Source organism: Pleurodeles waltl, chromosome 1_1, assembly GCF_031143425.1.
Source record: "Pleurodeles waltl isolate 20211129_DDA chromosome 1_1, aPleWal1.hap1.20221129, whole genome shotgun sequence".
Classification (NCBI taxonomy): domain Eukaryota; kingdom Metazoa; phylum Chordata; class Amphibia; order Caudata; family Salamandridae; genus Pleurodeles; species Pleurodeles waltl.
The window spans coordinates 788,796,720-788,814,903 of record NC_090436.1 but is presented as its reverse complement, the minus strand read 5'-3'; the positions used below and the strand labels follow the sequence as shown (position 1 = coordinate 788,814,903).

Here is an 18,184-nt window from a genome sequence, read left to right as displayed (position 1 = left end):
GTGCTTTACTCAGCTTAGAAACTTAACCATACTTACCTCCCCCAGGAACTGTTGATTTTTGCACTGTGTCCACTTCTAAAATAGCTTATTGCCATTTTGACCTATACTGTGTATACTACTGCTTTAATTCAAATTTCCTTACTTACCTGTGTGGAGTACCTTGCATTTTATGTATTTACTTCAAATCTTGAATCTTGTGGTTCTAAAATAAATTAAGAAAATATATTTTTCTATATAAAAACTATTGGCCTGCAGTTAAGTCTTTGAGAGCGTGCCCCTCATTTATTGCCTGTGTGTGTACAACAAATGCATAACACTACCCTCTGATAAGCCTACTGCTCGACCATACTACCACAAAATAGAGCATTAGAATTATCTAATTTTGCCACTATCAACCCCTAAGGACTCTGTGCACACCATCTCTCACTTTGAGATAGTATATACAGAGCCAACTTCCTAGAATTATCTGAGAGGGATATCTGACCACTCCCCTGTGGGGGTCACAGTGTTGGGCTCCTCACCGACGTACTTTCAGTCACCCCGGCTAGATCCTTGGTATCTCTGAGACAGAGCCTTTGCCGACAGGGCACGAGAGGGGCGGCCCAGTATTTTGAGGAGAATCTGGGTTAGGTAACCTCTGCAGCCACACTTTGGGAAGCTTTAAAAACGGTTCTTAGACGTCAGGTGCAGGCCATGATTGGGGGTAAGAGGAAGGAACAGCACCTGCAAGTAACGGAATTGGAGCACGATATTGTGGCTCTAGATGTCCGCTCTCAGACAGGGTAAGGGGCGGGAGAGGAACTCTTGCACCAGTTGCGACTCAAACAATATAACTTGCGTGCTCTGGCCGAGCAACAGGCCAGGGCCTACGCCACGGCGTCTCAATGCCGTTTATATGATGTTGGGGACAAAGCCAGCAGATTGTTGGCCTGGCTAGATAAGCCCAACCAGGAATGCTCCTGCGTCAGGATTATACGGACCAAGGAAGGAACCACATGTGAATCTAGCGAGTCCATAGTGGAAGCATTTGCTGTCTATTATGAGGATGTTTACGCCTCAGTGTCTCAAATGACAGAGGAGGACTGCTCGGAACTCCTGCGGGACATCCAGTTGCCAGTGGTCTCAGAGTCGGAAAGAGGAGACCTGGAGGCTGAACTCACAGAGGAGGAGGTCATGGATGCGTTGCGGGCGCTCCAGTCGGGCAAGGCAGCGGGGCCAAATGGACTACCAGCAGAATTGTTTAAGTGTCTGGGTGGTACATTGACAAAGCATATGTTGGCCATGTTCAAAGAGGTGCGGGACGATTGCCGCTGGATCAGCGGATTGCGACGGTTGTGACGATTCCAAAGAAGGGTAAGCCTCCAAGGAGGTGTGCCTCTTATAGGCCCATCTCCTTATTAAATACGGAGGTTAAGGTCCTGGCAAAGGTCTTGGAGACTTGGCTGAGCGTAATTATTACTAAACTAGTGCATCCAGACCAATCAGGCTTCATGCCCTTCAGGTACATGCGTTTGAACCTGCGGCGACTGTACGGTGTCTTACATACGACAGAGGATCAGAGCAGGGGACAAGCAGCGCTTCTGTCCCTGGATGCCCGGATGTCCTTTGATAGTTTGGGATGTGTTTCGCTGTGCTCCAACAATTTGGGGTCAGCCCGCAATTTTTGTTGCGGATTAGATTGCTATATCGAGACCCAGTGGCCTGGGTGAGGGCCAATGCAGCACTGTTGCGGCCCTTTTCCCTTCAGAGGAGCACCCAGCAGGGGTGTCCGCTATCTCCCATCCTATTTGCCCTGGCCCTCGAGCCGCTTGCGGCATGTATCCAGCAGGATCCACTGATCTGAGGAATAGACTCAGGAGCAACATGGGAGGAACGTATTTCTTTATACACAGGTGATGTCCTGCTGTATGTCACGCGGCCCGGGCGGTCAATTGATAGAATAATGCACATTTTTGGTACCTTTGGGGACTAATCCGGGTACCGGATTAACTGGGAGAAGTCGCTGGTGTTCCTGTTGGCCGGGGCCCGCTCGTCTTGCCCCAAGGCTGTGGTGTGCCGATTTGTACAGCAGGTTTCAAGTATCTGGGGATATATGTTACCAGGGATAAGGAGAGGTTTTTTTAAGGAAAATCTTCAACACCAGCTAGATAAATTGGAGACGTGGCCCACTGGAGGACGCTGCCCCTTTCCCTGATGGGCCGAGCTGCACCCTTCAAAAGGATGTCACTGCTGGGCCCCCTGTATGTCTTTCAGAACACTCTGTATGAGATACCATCAGAGGTGTTCAGGAGTCTAGACCATGAGATCAGGCTTTTATTATGGGACGGCAGCTGTTTCCGGGTGGCACTGGCAAAACTGAAGCTCAGAGTGTATGAGGGAGGGTTGGCCGTTCCGGATTCCCTTCGATATTACTGGGTGACTCAACTGGTAAAAATTAACGATTGGGTATTCACTGACCTGGAGGTTCCGGCCTTCTGGGTGGACAGGTGGGTGCTGGGGGGAGGGCGTATGAGCATACCCTCTATACTAGCGGGAGTCCACGATCGCTTCCGGCCCACACCGCCACAGTGGTGAGGGCCTGGCATGATGCCACACATTATCTAGGCGGGGGCTTTACCCTGATGGCATGGACCCCCCTCTGGTGCAGTGATTTATTGAAAGATTTGAAGACCCTGGGTGGATTCTGTAAATGGTCACTGATGGGGATTGATCACCTGGGAGATGTATGGAGGGGCCAGGCGATTGTGACGTTTGAGGACCTGCAGCAGGAATACAAAATGGCGGGAGCGGAGTGGTTCAGGTACATGCAGCTGCGGCATGCTCTGAGTCAATATGTTCCCAAATGCAAGCAGCTGCCGGAGGCGTCTCCTCTGGAAGATCACCTCCTGATGGAGCCCCTCGAGTCGAAGGCTATATCCCTGCTCTACAAGAAACTAATGAATAACTTGCCAGATCCGCTGAAGACCCTACGAGCAAAATGGGAGTCGGATCTGGGTACACTCTCAGACGAGGACTGGGGGGGCGGCGAGGCGGGGTCCCAGGGTGGTGGCAATCAAGACACGATTTAGACTGGTACAGCTCTGGATTCTTCACAGGGCATACTATTCCAGGGTTGTGATGCATAAGGTGGGTCGGACCCAGAGTGAGCAGTGCTTGAGGCGATACGGGATGGAGGGCACCTTCTTACATATTTTATGGACCTGCCCCAGAGTGCAGACTTATTGGCAGGGGGTGGCCGGGAAGGCAACTCAAGTCCTTGGCAAGACAGTCCTGCTGGATCCAGGACTACTGCTCTTATACATAGTGGGGAGGAACACTGGACGAGACAACAGGCTACATGGTTGGCAATAGCAGCTATAGTTGCCAAGTGTAATAGAACATGGTTGTGGGGCACGGAGTCCTTGCCTAGTCTTCAGGACTGGAGCCGCAGTGTGGAAAAAGTAATTTATGAAAGCAGAGGGTGCCCGGGGAAATGGTGCAAAATTTGGGATGGGTGGGGGGCCTACAGGGGAAGGGATTGATCCTGCAGTTTGTTCTGTCCTAGCGGGAGGAGGTCAGAGGGTGGTCACTCAGTTGGTGTGCATTAAAAGGGGGATGTCTGTTTATGCTGTCAATTTGATAATACAATGCTTGTTTCCCCCACTCCAAGTTACTGTCAAAAGAGGGTTATCGTTGGTCGCATGTTACAAGATGCAATGGCTGTTTGTCGTTTAATAAAAAATAATTTAAAAAAAACGAAATAAATAAATTTAAAAAATAAAAAAATTAACCTGGCACCAATGGTTTATTTTCAAATAACACGTATCGTACTCCACAAAACTCTTTTTTAGCATCATTACTATTAGTATGTCTGTATACTCCTCATAATTGTAAAGCTAGAAAATTCACGAGCTGATTCAACTGAATTGCAAGGTATTGTTGACTGTTCATATTTTCACTATAGCTATCTGTCCATGAAGGATCTCACTGCCGTCTTTATGATTCATTTTGCAGATGCCATGTTCTTTCAGACATTTCTCACAGCGTGTCAAAACTAAAAGAAAAATGTATGTTTCTCAGATGACAGAGGTTTGGAAGAATCAGCAGCTCAAAAGGAAATACCTTCTTCTCCATACAGAAATATATATATATATATATATATACTATTTATATAATTTTTTTTTTTATATATATATATATATATATATACAGAAATATATCTTCTCCATTCAGAAAATACCTTACATGCCTGAAAACTGAAAATCGTCTGTTGGAGTACAAGTTCGAAGACAAGATCACATCATGTACCACCAGTCTTTTATAAAGAAAGTCCATTCTTTAAATTCAGTAAACGATTTGGTAAACACAGTGGCACCTCATCTGACTCCAAAACAGATTTAGGTTACTATGTCTGGAACAGTTACTAGGTGTTTTATTTTACTATAGGGGTACACCTTGCTTTAGATGCACAGAATTTCGCACTGTTCTCTAATATTGCTGCCTCCCCCCTCTATCCCCACCCCCCGGTTCACTCTCCTTTAAAACTGTCACAATTGCAAGACAATACCAGGGATGATGGAACAATGCTTAGAGTGGGGGTGGTGCCATTAATATTATATATCTGGAGTCACAGGCACTGTGACCACACGAACAAACAAGTATAGCAAATAAGCCATGTCCATTCAGCAGGAGAGTGGTAAGGGTCTGATATGTAGATGGTGGTGCATTTTGAAGCGCAGGTGAGGAAGGGCACTGACAAATACAGAAACACATTTTCCTTGAAATGGCCACGAAAAGTGCAGAGGCATGCAGTTTTACTGGCAAAACTAAATAATTACAAAAAGATGCTCCAGTTGTGCATTCCCGATTGCTGATATACTTCACATGTTTATAGTTATTTTCCGATACTTAAATGTGTGCTCACATGCAAAATCATTTCCTTTCGTTTCCTGCACCCCCAAAGGATTACCAGGTAGCTCAGTTTTACAAAATACTCTCACTTTACAGTCAGAGAAATAAAAGTAGACTCCAGTTTCCAATAAGGAACAACTTGTCAATAGATATAACCTGATGTTTGACCTTGTTTTTGAACCACAGCAAATGTGACAAGATTAACACACAACTTAAGGACATCTTTATTACTCATTCACTTTCTGAACTCCTGCATGATTATTCCATGGGGCGCTGCAGCATCCTCCGCACCCCTACTTCATGAGCCTAAGGACAATATCTGTCAGTGGATTACGCACTCCTGCAATAGTAGCCTCAAGGATTTTGGAGTATATTTCTCCTTTGATGTGGACATCGGAAATAATGGAAAATGTTTCCCACGAATCTTCGGCAGACATGTTGAATTACCTTCTCGGTTGTATCTTGCTTGTGGGTGCCATCATTTGACAACCTGATTACTCAAATTTCAAGAGTGCGCCCTAATTGCTGCTTGCTATAAACAAGTATTGTAAAATACTTGCAAATCCTCGAGTATATAATTAATGTTTAGGAAAAGATTCCCAATCCTGATCACAATCAGGACTTGAAGAAGAGTTCTTAAAAGCAAAGTTCCACAGTTAAATATTTCACTTGAATTTAGTCTAAGTTCCAGACGTTTAAAAAAAAAAAATCTGAGAGGGTTCAGTCCAGCTGCGATGTGTACTTCTCAAAGTGGCATGAAACTTGGGTACAAAACATATACAAACTAAAATCCATCGATACTTCCGCCTAATTCACTAAGATCACCCAACTACAACCAACAAACCACGCTCAAAAAAAAATCTAAATTTGGAGGTAGAACCTTCAAACTTCATAGATCCACTCTCAGGAACTAACTTCTACATGATCACAAGTTTCATGACAGTTGGGCCTCTTTCAGGAAAACAACTACTAACCCCTCTTTTAAACAGCTTACATTTAGTCACCTAGGGCCAGATGTAGCAAAATGCAAAATTGCGACTTGCAATTTGCGAGTCCATCCGACTCGCAAATTGCAAGTCGCAATTTGCTATGCAGTACGGTGTCTCAGACACCGACTGCGACTCGCAATGGGGTCGCAATGACCCACCTCATCAATATTCATGAGGTGGGTCGCAATTTGCGGCCCCATTGCGAGTATAGGCACTCGCTAACATGGAGGCCTGCTGTAGTCAGCAGACCTCCGTGTTCGTGACTGCTTTAAATAAAGCAGTTTTTTTTTTTTTTAAGTGTAGCCCGTTTTCCTTAAAGGAAAACGAGCTGCACTTAAAAAAAAAACGAAACCTTTAGTTTCGGTATTTTTTCAGGGCAGGGAGTGGTCCCTTGGACCACTCCCTGCCCTGAAAAAATATTTTTGGGTCCATTCACAAAGTGGAAGGGGTCCCATGGGGACCCCTTCCAATTTGCGAGTGGGTTACCATCCACTTGAAGTGGATGGTAACTGCGAGTCCATTTGCGACCGCGTACGCGGTCGCAAATGGAATTGCATCCCACTGCGAGTCGCAAATAGGAAGGGAACACCCCTTCCTATTTGCGAGTCGGAAATGCATTTTGCGAGTCGGAGCCGACTCGCAAAATGCATTTCTGAATAGCAAAGTGGCTTTTGCGCCTCGCAAACGGCGATTTTCGCCGTTTGCGAGGCGCAAACACTTTGCTACATCTGGCCCCTGGTTCGCACCCTTCCAATATACACCTACTACACCTAAATTGTGTCGACCATCTGGTAGCGAAAGCACGAACGACTGCATTTAAACTACTGTACTGGCATTTGGTGTGCTACAAATCATCAAAGTAATAAAATTAAGAGTGGTTATTTATATTTATACATATGTACAGAGTAAACTGTTTTTGTTCCTTATTTGTTCAGCTTTCGCATGAACACTGTACAAATACCCAAAGTCGTGTGTCAATGACTTATTGGTTGTGAGCCACAAGATTCCGGTGGATCCCTGATGGGTCAAAATTTGTGACATACTTATAATGCAATCGACGACTGCCTCTGTCCCGAATAAGCTGATAAAATACACGAGAATCTGGTCCCTATTTACGGTACACCTGACACACCTGACACAACGGCACCCAGGTCCAGACATCCGACGAAATTCCCCTGCTATAAAGCAGATTGCCCTGACAACTGCAAAGCATATTATGCCCCCTGCATTGTACACCCATGCTCGGAGAGCACCCTAGGTGGAAAGCTGGTGTGTGGTGGCAGGGGAGAGAGGGTGATAGGAGGTCGAGGATGGAGTGTTAAAACAGGGAATGGCATGTCAAACAATGAGTAAAATCACTCTAAAATGAGTTCATGGGGCAAGTGAGAGGGGTTATGCTATTTGCATTATCGTGTTGTGGAGAGCTCTGTGTGCACCTCTGCAGATTGGTGCCATGGGGTCAGCATCTCCATGCCAAAAGCCGGCCCTGGCCGTGGTTGAAGGACACCAGTTACCTTCATTTCAAATACATTTTGCATAATGTGCATACTAAACTAATATGCATTCTGATGTAGAGTGTCTGATGTGTGAGGGAAGATACTTGGTGAAGATATGGGCCCAGGAGTGTGAACACCTCTCGCTACAATTAGGACTCCCCTCAGCACCGTTTCTCTGTCACCCCTTCCTCTGGGTGACGGATTTCAGAGGTCCGTGGGACAGCTAGCTGTGAAGTCGGTGCCACAGCTCTATAAAGACGGGCCAGCTTTGTGCACAGCAGGGTCGCTCCCCTCGTATAACATTTAAGATACACTGAGACCAAAATTAGCACCTTTTCCCTTGGCAAATAAATGAACTATTCTCGTTGTGCATCCTCAGTTGCTCTTAAGTTCAATAAACAAACAGACGCGTGACGTTTTATATGGAGCTGGAAATGGCTTGGAAACAGCCTCGTGCGTTTTCTTTTTATCGTTCTGTTTTTCTTTATGCAGTACCCTAGTATTAAGAAGCGTCAATGTTCCTTTTGTGATGCTTTTATTCACAGTCATTTCAGGAGGGTGTTGTAATACTAGATAGATAGAATAGATAGCTATAGAATGTAGAATGTAGAATAGAATGTAGAATGTAGAATTCTGTGTGGGGAGATCGAAGTCAGTTGGGAGAGGAGGCTTTGCTGATCAGACGCTGTCGGTGAGCCTTTATAATTGATGCTTCTTGAAATAAAAGAAACACAAAGAACTTCTGCAAGTTGTGTACATCTTTGACTACAACAATTTGGTGACGAGTGTTGTTTAGGCTCATCGAATATTCTATATTGTGGATCCGGTGGAGGAAAGTTTTGGCGTTTTTATCTTCAAAGTACTCACCGCTTTTCAAAAAGGTTCTGTAGCCGTGGGATTTGGAAATTTCCTCTTTCCTTATTAATTTATCGCCGCTTCAAGCACTCATTAACGAAGTGTACTAGTTTCCTAGCAACGGTTGCTAGTCATGCTGGAGTACTGTTTGTGTAATTGTATTGTGCCCAATCTCCAATGAAAACAAATATAACGCGGTGACATAAACAACAGCCATTTTGGATTGGGCAAATTGAGTGAAACAAGGGCAAATTCCTAATAAAAGTACTCATCAACGGTGGCCATTTTGTATGTCGATTTGGATATACATTGCTTTCAATTGACCAAGGAGTATACAGTAGCCATTTTAAGTTTGCAGGAGAGTTTCAGATTCTTGAAGAACGTTTTGCACACTGTGGAATACATTAAAAAAAATATATATATATACATATATTAATAAATATTTAAAGGAATAAATAAACTATGGCTCATAATAATTTTATTAACCAACCTGCGTTGTTTTTAAATAATCCTGGCAAACCTGTAATGAAATGGAGAAATTGGCATAGAGCATTTGAAAATTACTTGGTGGCTATTGATGGAATTTTTTTTGATCCAGAACGGAAAAAAGCATTGATGTTTGGCCTATTAGGCAATCCAGGTCAAGAAATCTTTGACAATCTACCGGAGTATGAATCGCCTCCTGGACAATTTATTCCATTGAACGAGTATGAGGAAGCAGTTAAACGTATGGAAAAACAATTCACAGAGGAGCCCAATGTAATGGTGGAGAGGCACAGTTTCTTCAAACGGAAGCAAATGGAGAATGAAAGCGTAGAGGAGTACATCGCTTCTTTGAGAGTCTTAGCTTCTTCATGCAAATTTAATGAGATGACTGATACCTATATTCAAGATCAATTTGTATTTCAATGTTATTAAAAAAAAATACAAGAAAGGTTGTTGGCATGCAGAAATCCAACATTACAAGAGGTTGTTGACATAGCCAAAGGAATTGAGAGATCGCTACTGTCCACTAAAGCTTTAACATCTGTAGATGTTTCTAATACAGATGTATATATGGTACAGGATCAAAAAACTAAAGACACTAAAGACAAAGATAGCAAGTACTACGGAAGGAAAAGTATACAATGTTACAGATGTGGGTCAAAATCACATTTGGGTAATAATCCCAAATGTCCAGCGTTAGGAAAAAAATGTATTAAATGTAAAAAAGTCGGTCATTTTGCTGTTGTATGTAGAAGTACAAAAGAGGGCAATCAAATTAGAATTAATACAGTTGATAATTTTGATGAAGAAATGTGTGCAAATATTGTCCTAACTGTAGAACATGATGGTTGTAGGAAAATGATGAACAGATATAAAGCACCACTTGGTTGTGTTAGTATTGGAGGGAAAGAATTGGAGGTCATGGCAGATTCTGGTTCTCCTATTACTATATTAGATAAGGACAAATTTGAGAAAGTTTGGAAAAACTTGAAATTAGAAAAGAGTGATGTAAACCCAAAGGCGTTTGGAGAGTTTGATATTAACATGGTGGGATATTTTTGTGACACTTTGAAATTTAAAAGTCGCAGCATCGATACTAAGATATATGTTGCTGAAAATGGCAGGAACATCGTTGGTTGGCAGGATTTGGGTAGACTGGGAATAATTTTGAAACCAGGATCAACTAATTCAATCATTCTAGGTGATATACCATGTTCAGATGTCAATAGCATTGAGGATACTGATATGTATTTGACTCTTGAAAAGGTGTTGACTGATAATCAGGATGTTTTTGCTAATCATATTGGATGTGTGAAGGGATTTGAACACAAAATTAAATTGAAAGCAACAGCTACACCTGTCATTCATAAAGTGCGTCCTGTTCCACTGTCTGTTAGAAAGGAGTTAAAAGATTTATTAAAGAAATTGTGTGATGAAGGTGTGATTGAACGCACAGATTCTTCTGAGTGGGTGTCGGCTATTGTAGTTACAAAAAAGAAAACTGGTGATATATGGTTATGTGCTGACTTGAGATCCTTGAACAGGAATATTGTAGTAGATTGTCACCCATTGCCCAGGATACAAGAAATTCTAGCAGCTACTAATGGTTCAAGATATTTTTCGTTGATTGACCTTAAGTCAGCATATCATCAAGTCAAATTGTGTGAATCATCAAAAGATTATACCACTTTCGTAACACCATTTGGAGCGTACAGATATGTACGCTTACCTTTTGGACTTGCTTCAGCCGCTAGTGTATTTCAAAAGCTGATGGATTTTCTTTTTCAAGATATGGATGGTATTGAGAAATTTCAGGATGATATTTTGGTGCATGCGAAAACATCTTCTGAACACAATGTCATTTTGAATAAAGTGTTAAGTATTTTAAGAGAAAGAGAGATGACAGTGAGTAGATCGAAATGTAAGTTCTTTTGTACAGAAATAGAGTATTTGGGACACACTTTATCGGCTGATGGTATAAAACCAAAGGAGGATTTACTTAAAGCAATTCGTGAAGTTCCCAGACCTAGGGATAAGGAAACTCTAAAATCTTTTCTTGGGTTAAGTGAGTACTATTCTAGGTTCATTATGGATTATGCTGGCATAGTTGAACCTCTTAGAAAACTGCTAAGAAAGAAAGTAAAATTTGAATGGTCACATGAGCAAGAAACTGCATTTATAAATGTAACAAATGCCATATTGAAAGCACCAGCTTTGCAACCTTATGATACGAAAGGACGCAACAGAATCACTGTTGATGCTAGTGCAAAAGGTATAGGAGCTGTGTTTACTTAGATAGTGTCTGGAAAGGAAGTTACAGTAGCTTTTGTTTCTAGAATGCTTCGGAAATCAGAATGTTTTTACAGTACCATCGAAAGAGAGGCATTGGTTTGCGTTTGGGCCGTGGAGAAATTGAAGACATATCTTTGGGGCAATGAGTTTGAGTTAGTAACTGATCATAAACCATTGGTATACATGATGGATGGGAGGAGTAATACGAAGGCATCTTCTAGGTTGATCAGATTATTATCTAAGTTACAAGAATATAACTTTGTGATAAAACACATTTCTGGTGGTCTGAATAGACGTGCTGATTGTCTATCCAGGTTACCTTTGGTAGATGATGATCACAAAAAAAATGTGGATGATGAATGTATAGTGGCATATATGGATGTTGTAGAACATTGTGATGGTGTGATTTCTGCTGAGGAGTGGTGCAAAGCTTCTGAAAGTGATTCAGTATTACAACAAGTAATGAAATATGTCACTGAAGGGTGGCCTCCTAGCAGAAATGTAGGTAACGTATTAAATAATTTTTCACAAGTAGCTGATGAATTGAGTATTGAATGTGGAATTTTAATGAGACATGATTTGTATGTTCCACCACAAGCTTTAAAGAAAAGGTTGATTGAATTGGCCCATAAAGGACATCCTGGCACTAGTCTTACAAAGAAAGCTTTAAGATCATATTATTGGTGGCCTGGGCTTGACAATGATGTTAATATGTATCTAGATAACTGTGTGGAGTGTATTAGATCTGACAAACATTGGAAACTGAGCAAAAAGGAATTACAACCTGTTTTGATACCTGATGCACCATGGGAGAAAATAGCTATAGATATTTCAGGACCATTTACTTTACTTGAATCAGATATGCGTTACTTAATTGTCATCACAGATTATTACTCTAAATGGATTCACTGGGAATTTTTAAGTAATGTTAGTACTGAAACGGTTGTTGAATTTTTAAGAAAAATATTTGCAATTGAAGGTTTACCCAGAATTTTAGTATCTGACAATGGTACACAATTAACTTCACAGAAAATGTGTGAATTTTTGGAATGTCATGGTATTCGACAAGAAAAAAGTCCTCTTTACAATCCTTCATCGAATGGTCAAGTAGAACGCATGAATAGATTTATGAAAGAAGGTATTCAATTAGCATTAGCATCTAAATTAGATGTATATGAATTTTTACGAGAGAAAGTGTATGGGTATAATTGTACTACCAATTCTACAACTGGATTTTCACCTTTCCTTTTGATGAGAGGTAGGAAGGAGAAAACTTTACTCACTCCTAAATTTGGCAAGGTTGTGAATAATGGTAATATGGTCAAAATTGTGGATGATAATGAACTTCAAGTTAAACAAAAAATTATCGACAAACAAGTAAAAACTAAACATTATTATGATAAAATAAATAGAGTGAGATCTGGAGTATTCAATGTAGGTGATTGGGTTCTTGTAAGAAAACCCTATAAAGTACATAAAGGGGAGTCGGTATACTCTGCTCCAGTGCAAGTTTTGAAAGTATCTAATGGTTCTGTTCTTTTGAAAGATAAGGGTTGGTCGAGTAAAAATGCAGTGATCTTGTTAAAACCACATCAAGAGAGCATTTTGAAAAATGTAGGAAACAGAGTTGATGTTCATTTGGAAAATAGGGATTATTATGATTTTGGAGATTTAACTAGTGATGGAATGGAGGGAAAATCCAATTGCAGAATTGATGGAAACAATAGTAGGAGTATCATTTGTGACAATGAAATGCATAATTTAGAAATGGCACAGAGAGTTACAGAGAATGAATTAACTGATGTAACTGATGTTAATTTGAGAACTAAAAGGAAAAGACAAGTTCCAAATAAGTATTCTGAATTTGAAATGTATTAATGTTTATATGATGTAGTAATTTATTATCATTACTTATCTATTATTATTATTATTATATTTTTGTTTTTTTTGTTTTTTGTTTTGTTTGGGGAAAAAAAGAGATGTTGTAATACTAGATAGATAGAATAGATAGCTATAGAATGTAGAATGTAGAATTCTGTGTGGGGAGATCGAAGTCAGTTGGGAGAGGAGGCTTTGCTGATCAGACGCTGTCAGTGAGCCTTTATTATTGATGCTTCTTGAAATAAAAGAAACACAAAGAACTTCTGCAAGTTGTGTACATCTTTGACTACAACAGAGGGGGGTATGTATAAGTGTGGCACCAGTATAGATCACTTTCAAAGTAAAAAAAAAAAAAAAAAAGCACAAACCTCATATCACCAACACTCTAAACAAATAATGTTAAGAAACAAAAATATTAATAATAATTTATTCTCTGGTAGTAACTGCTTACTTGGTACAAGTATCTTCAACTTCCATCTTCAGCATGTCAGAAATGCACTTGAGGTGTTGGCACCAGGTGGCAGATGGTAAATCTGGAAGACAATCAACACGGATTAAAAGGGTCCACAAAATGATTAAGTCTCTGCATCAAAACCCAATCGTGTAAGACAGTGGTTCTTAACTTTTTGACTTCTGTGGATCCCCAGATAATCCTTACTGGAACCCGAGGGCCCCACTGAATCATTATTACAATCCAGGAGCTCCCACTAAATCACTACTGGATGCAGGGGCTCTCGGCCTGAGCATTTTCGATTATTTGCATTGGAAATAAAATACACAAAATACAGAAACAAGCAGTCATCAAACAATTGGTGAAATATGTTACTCAACTCAAAAATATTTTTAAAAAATCAAACATGTAATTTTAATGGCTACGTTTTAGATTTTCTAAATTCAGTTTAGATACAGTATGTTGTCTTATGCATTTGCACTGATCCCACGAATCAATCAGAGGATACTAGCTTGATGTTAAGCCTCCAATTTTAAATTTCTTCACATTTACAGAAGGTTTTAAAAAATTTCATTTTGCTTCTTTACTTATATACACTTTATTAATCTGTTAATATTATTTAATTTTCTAAGCAGCCACGGACCCCCTGAGTAGGCTTTGTGGATCCCCCTTGGGCCCTTGGACCACAGGTGAAAAAACACTGATAAAAGATTTTGTGACAAGATGTATACCCACTCCTCTAGCAAGGAAATAAACTGTCAAAATAAGTGTTTCTTGTGTCTATGTACACAGTGTGCTCTTCATTAACTAAACTGTCTACAGCTGGAATAGAGATGCTGTCCAAGCATCTGGAGAACAGCAACACAATGTAATCAAGGATGTGCAAGGGTAGCCCTCTACAGAGCATGGGCCTCTGCACCATGGAACATCTATTGTTTCATATCATAAATCTAGATTTGAGGATGGTATAATGGTGGAGGTGAACGGATCTACGTGTGTCAGAGGATATGATTTTTGAGCATCAGTTAAGAAGGATGGCACCTGAGAAGTACTTGTTGGTCAAACAAAGCACTTCAAATTCAATCCTAGCATGAAGCCAGAGGTGGGTTCTCAGGAGAGATGTGATAAGGTGTCAACATTTTAGGCACCCAATAAGATGCTGAGAGGTGGTTAAGACTTTTCAGAGCTCTACCAACAGGAATTTCTAAGCTGAAAAAGGCTCCTTCTACCATGCACAGACGTGGTGGTCAAGTCCTGGTTTCTATCAAGGCAACATCCTTGCTCTGCAGCAGAACTCGAGTTCACAATACCTCAATCTTACACCATTCAATCTAATGCCACTGCACGCAATCTATTCTTCTATGAGTCTCAGGTTATCAAAGATGGCTGCGATGAATACCTGCGAACCATTGACAGGCAGAGATAAATGAGTAATGTTTATGGAGAAGTGCAACATGAGTCCCTGCTTCATGAGCATGTACCTGCTACAGAAATGGAGGGAGTTGGGATTCCTTTGGACACCTGCAAGTGACAACACTGCCTTTAACAGATTCGTTTGAAGGCTGCTTTCTTTCCGCTGAGCAGTGTTACAAAAATTTCCAAATATGAGCTGTTGGAGCATATAAGATTTGTCTAGCCATTGTCCATGCACTGCAATTGTAATTTAATCTTCCACCCTACTCCTTCCAAATAAATAGTCTGCCAAACATATGACGGAGAATATACTTAATATGGGTACAGTGCAAAAATGGACAAAAGTGGAATGTAGAACTACCCTATTTTACGGTTTATTGATGCAAGTGTAGTTACCACAAACACAGGAAATGCCCTACAAAGATTACTAAACAGCTTTGAGTCTAAAGATCAACAACAACAAATGTTAAGTGATGGAAGAAGGCCTGAGAAAAATATCTAACAAGCAACACGAGCTATGACACATTAAATAAAGTGGTGAATTACAATAATGAGCAGCATAATTTGCTAATAAAAGAGGGAAAACATAAAAAAGATATTGCTAGGTTTATCTTAGACGAATGAGACAATGCTGAAATTTGCTCAATGGACGAGAGGATGCTCCATTAAAGTACCAATGAGTGCTTATAAACACAAAACAACAGTAAAGCATAGTATTAGAGATCGCAGATTATTAATTGAATGCCCTCGATGTAAAACGCTCACAAATTTAGTAATTCATCGCAGTAGCAGTTAGAAAATCTGGGTTTAGCCTGGTAGCTATGGTGCAAAAATAGCAGACATCCTAAGAATAAAAGAGTAAATTATGTAAGCAGCAACAAAACAACAATCAAGTGAAGAACCTAATCAGTAACATTCCTAAACCTCACCACTACTCTCTTCATCGAGGACTCCATCATAAGTCCCAGTTCCTACTGGTCTGCTGCTTCAACTGTAACTGTTCCCTTCCTGTCCTTTATGTATCTATGACACAAGAGGCCAGCTAGTATAACCGATGAGAAGCACATTCAAAGCTTGGGCTAGGACACAGTCCCCCGCACAGACAGATGTAGGTAGAAGGTTCTCCCTTTTCTGTTCTTCTCTGAGATCAGTTATGTTCTGAAGCCTCTGAGCTGGGAGCTTTCATTCAGCAGTCACATATATTGGTACATACAACAAGTGGTCCCCCGAACCAGCTCGGGGGGCCGCTTGTTGTATGAACCAATATTTTTACCAGGTCTTTCGATCTGATGGGTTACCCCATTGGTCGGTAATAATGATAAGACATAATCCTATCCTAAGAAAATTCCCGAGTTGCAGTTTATCGCTCTTTAGAAGAACTTTCTCTAACCTTTCTGCAAACAATCCCAGAAGAAAAAATACTTTCATAAAGATATTTCTTGGTTGATATGTAAAATCAAATTCCTCACCTTATTTTCCTCAGAGGCCAGACTGGGTCTAAAGAATTTTGAAACAGCCGCTGAACACCAGCGGGTGGCAGCATCAACCTCCACTGCAAATCTGTCCTGCCTCTGAACAAGACCCCATGGAGCCAAACAAAGTCGACCCCATGGCGCCAAACAAAGACGTCGGCCTTGAACATTGATATCAGTTTTATCAGTAGACACTTCATGTCAAAGAACACTGAATGCAGCTAACAGAATTTATCTTTCACTGAAAGTGTGAGACAGTTTGTGCACTGTACACATCTGAAAATGTATAAAAGTATGGACTGATGCCTGACAGCCTCATGGGCAACTGTTCAAAACAGGAGCAGAGTTAAAACAATAGTAGCAGCCATTGCTCTGGAGGAATGAGCCTAATGAAGGATACATTTTGACCAGGGCATAACAGGGTTTGATGCAGAGGACAATCGTTTGGGATGAGAATATAGAAACTAATAGAGCATAGATATTGTGGACAAATAACACAAGGAGCATAACTGACTACCCTGAGACTTGTTGCGGAGGCGGTAAGGTCTTCAGGGCAACTGTGGCCAGAAGTGCACTGACAATCTTCACTGGCTAAAGATGAGATTTCAACATGCTGATGGAGAAGCTAAGGTGGACAGCAATGGTTTGGTAACTCTAGGAAATCTAAGACTAGCTGCGTTAAACTCGTCTTAATTCAAGGTACGGGAACACTGTTTATTCTTGATCTGAGAAAATTTACCAAAACCACCAACATGACCTCTGTGAAGACCCAAGGGAACACTGTAAGGCCAAATATCAGTACAGTGAACTGGAAGTGGTCTGAGCCCCGCACAAAGTAGAGGTACTTACTGTGGGACCACAGGTATGGGGCATACAAGTGTCCATCCAGCCCATGAAATACAAGGTTTGCAGCTCCTGAGAAAGTGTCATTTTGAACTTTTCATCCTGAGGAAGGAGTTCAAGTGTTTGTGATCTAGAATTGGTCTTAGTTTCAAGTTCTTTTTGAGGACCAGAATGTATTTTGAGTAACACACAGACCTTTTTGTGCCTTTGGTACCAGTTTGATTGCCCCTTTGGTGAGCAACATGATGTTCCTTTGACCGAATTATGGTGTGATCCACCAACACCTGAGAAATATGAGATGCATTCAAAAAGGCAAGGGCATAATTAAGTTGGATAATTTGAATGACTCATTGTTCTGATGTGATAGAGCATCAGTGAGGCTGGCAGTGTTGGATTTGTTTACACAGGTCTCAACAGCAGATTGGAGAGCAAATTAAATATGTTTGGTAGCAATTCCAAAGGAGGATAGGGATTTGTTTTTTACAGAAACACCAAGGCACACCAAAGCCATCCACGGTATGGATAGTATGTGAGATAATTCCAAGAAAGTCCAAAATGCGTTTTGTTCTTAATTATGGTTTATTTGTCCCACGCTATGGTGATTCCAATGATAACAGCCGACACGTGTTTCATCATCAAGACTTTTTCAAGGCTGTGGAAAGTTAATATACATGAAAAAGTTCACAGTCATTTTTTTGAGACGATAACGAGGTACTAATAGATGTTAAAAATCACTGTATCGAAAAATCAAGTGTTTCTTAGGGGAGTTGTGTTGCAACCCACCATCTGTGATGAAAGACCCCCGAACCTGCTGTGAAAAGAGTTGAATAACCAGAAAAAAAATTGTTATCGCCTTAAAATCCATGAAGTTCAGATACAGTAAAGTGGAAAAAAAGAGAAAGGGAGAGGGAACACATGTAGCAAAATGTGACTGTGATGTCTCGACTATTAGTATAAAGAACCCAGTGCCAATCGGTGAGTAAGTGATGTGAGAAAAGGATAGCAAACCACACTCCCCATAGTGAATATTAGTCCAGTTTAAAATAACCAATAAGCGTTAATTCAGATGAGCCATAAGACAAAGGCATACCAAATTCAGTATCGATGTATCTGTAA

General features: G+C 40.9%; 1 protein-coding gene across 2 annotated transcripts in view; it reads right to left on the bottom strand.

Annotated features, from left to right (window-relative positions):
- Positions 1-18,184, bottom strand: part of FANCC (FA complementation group C) — a 1,679,603-nt gene that overhangs the window by 110,397 nt on the left and 1,551,022 nt on the right. For both annotated transcript variants that reach the window (XM_069227975.1, XM_069227967.1), the window contains one exon: positions 13,341-13,422. In XM_069227975.1, coding sequence (XP_069084076.1) covers positions 13,341-13,422 — 82 coding nt within the window. The remainder of the gene's footprint in view (positions 1-13,340; positions 13,423-18,184) is intronic.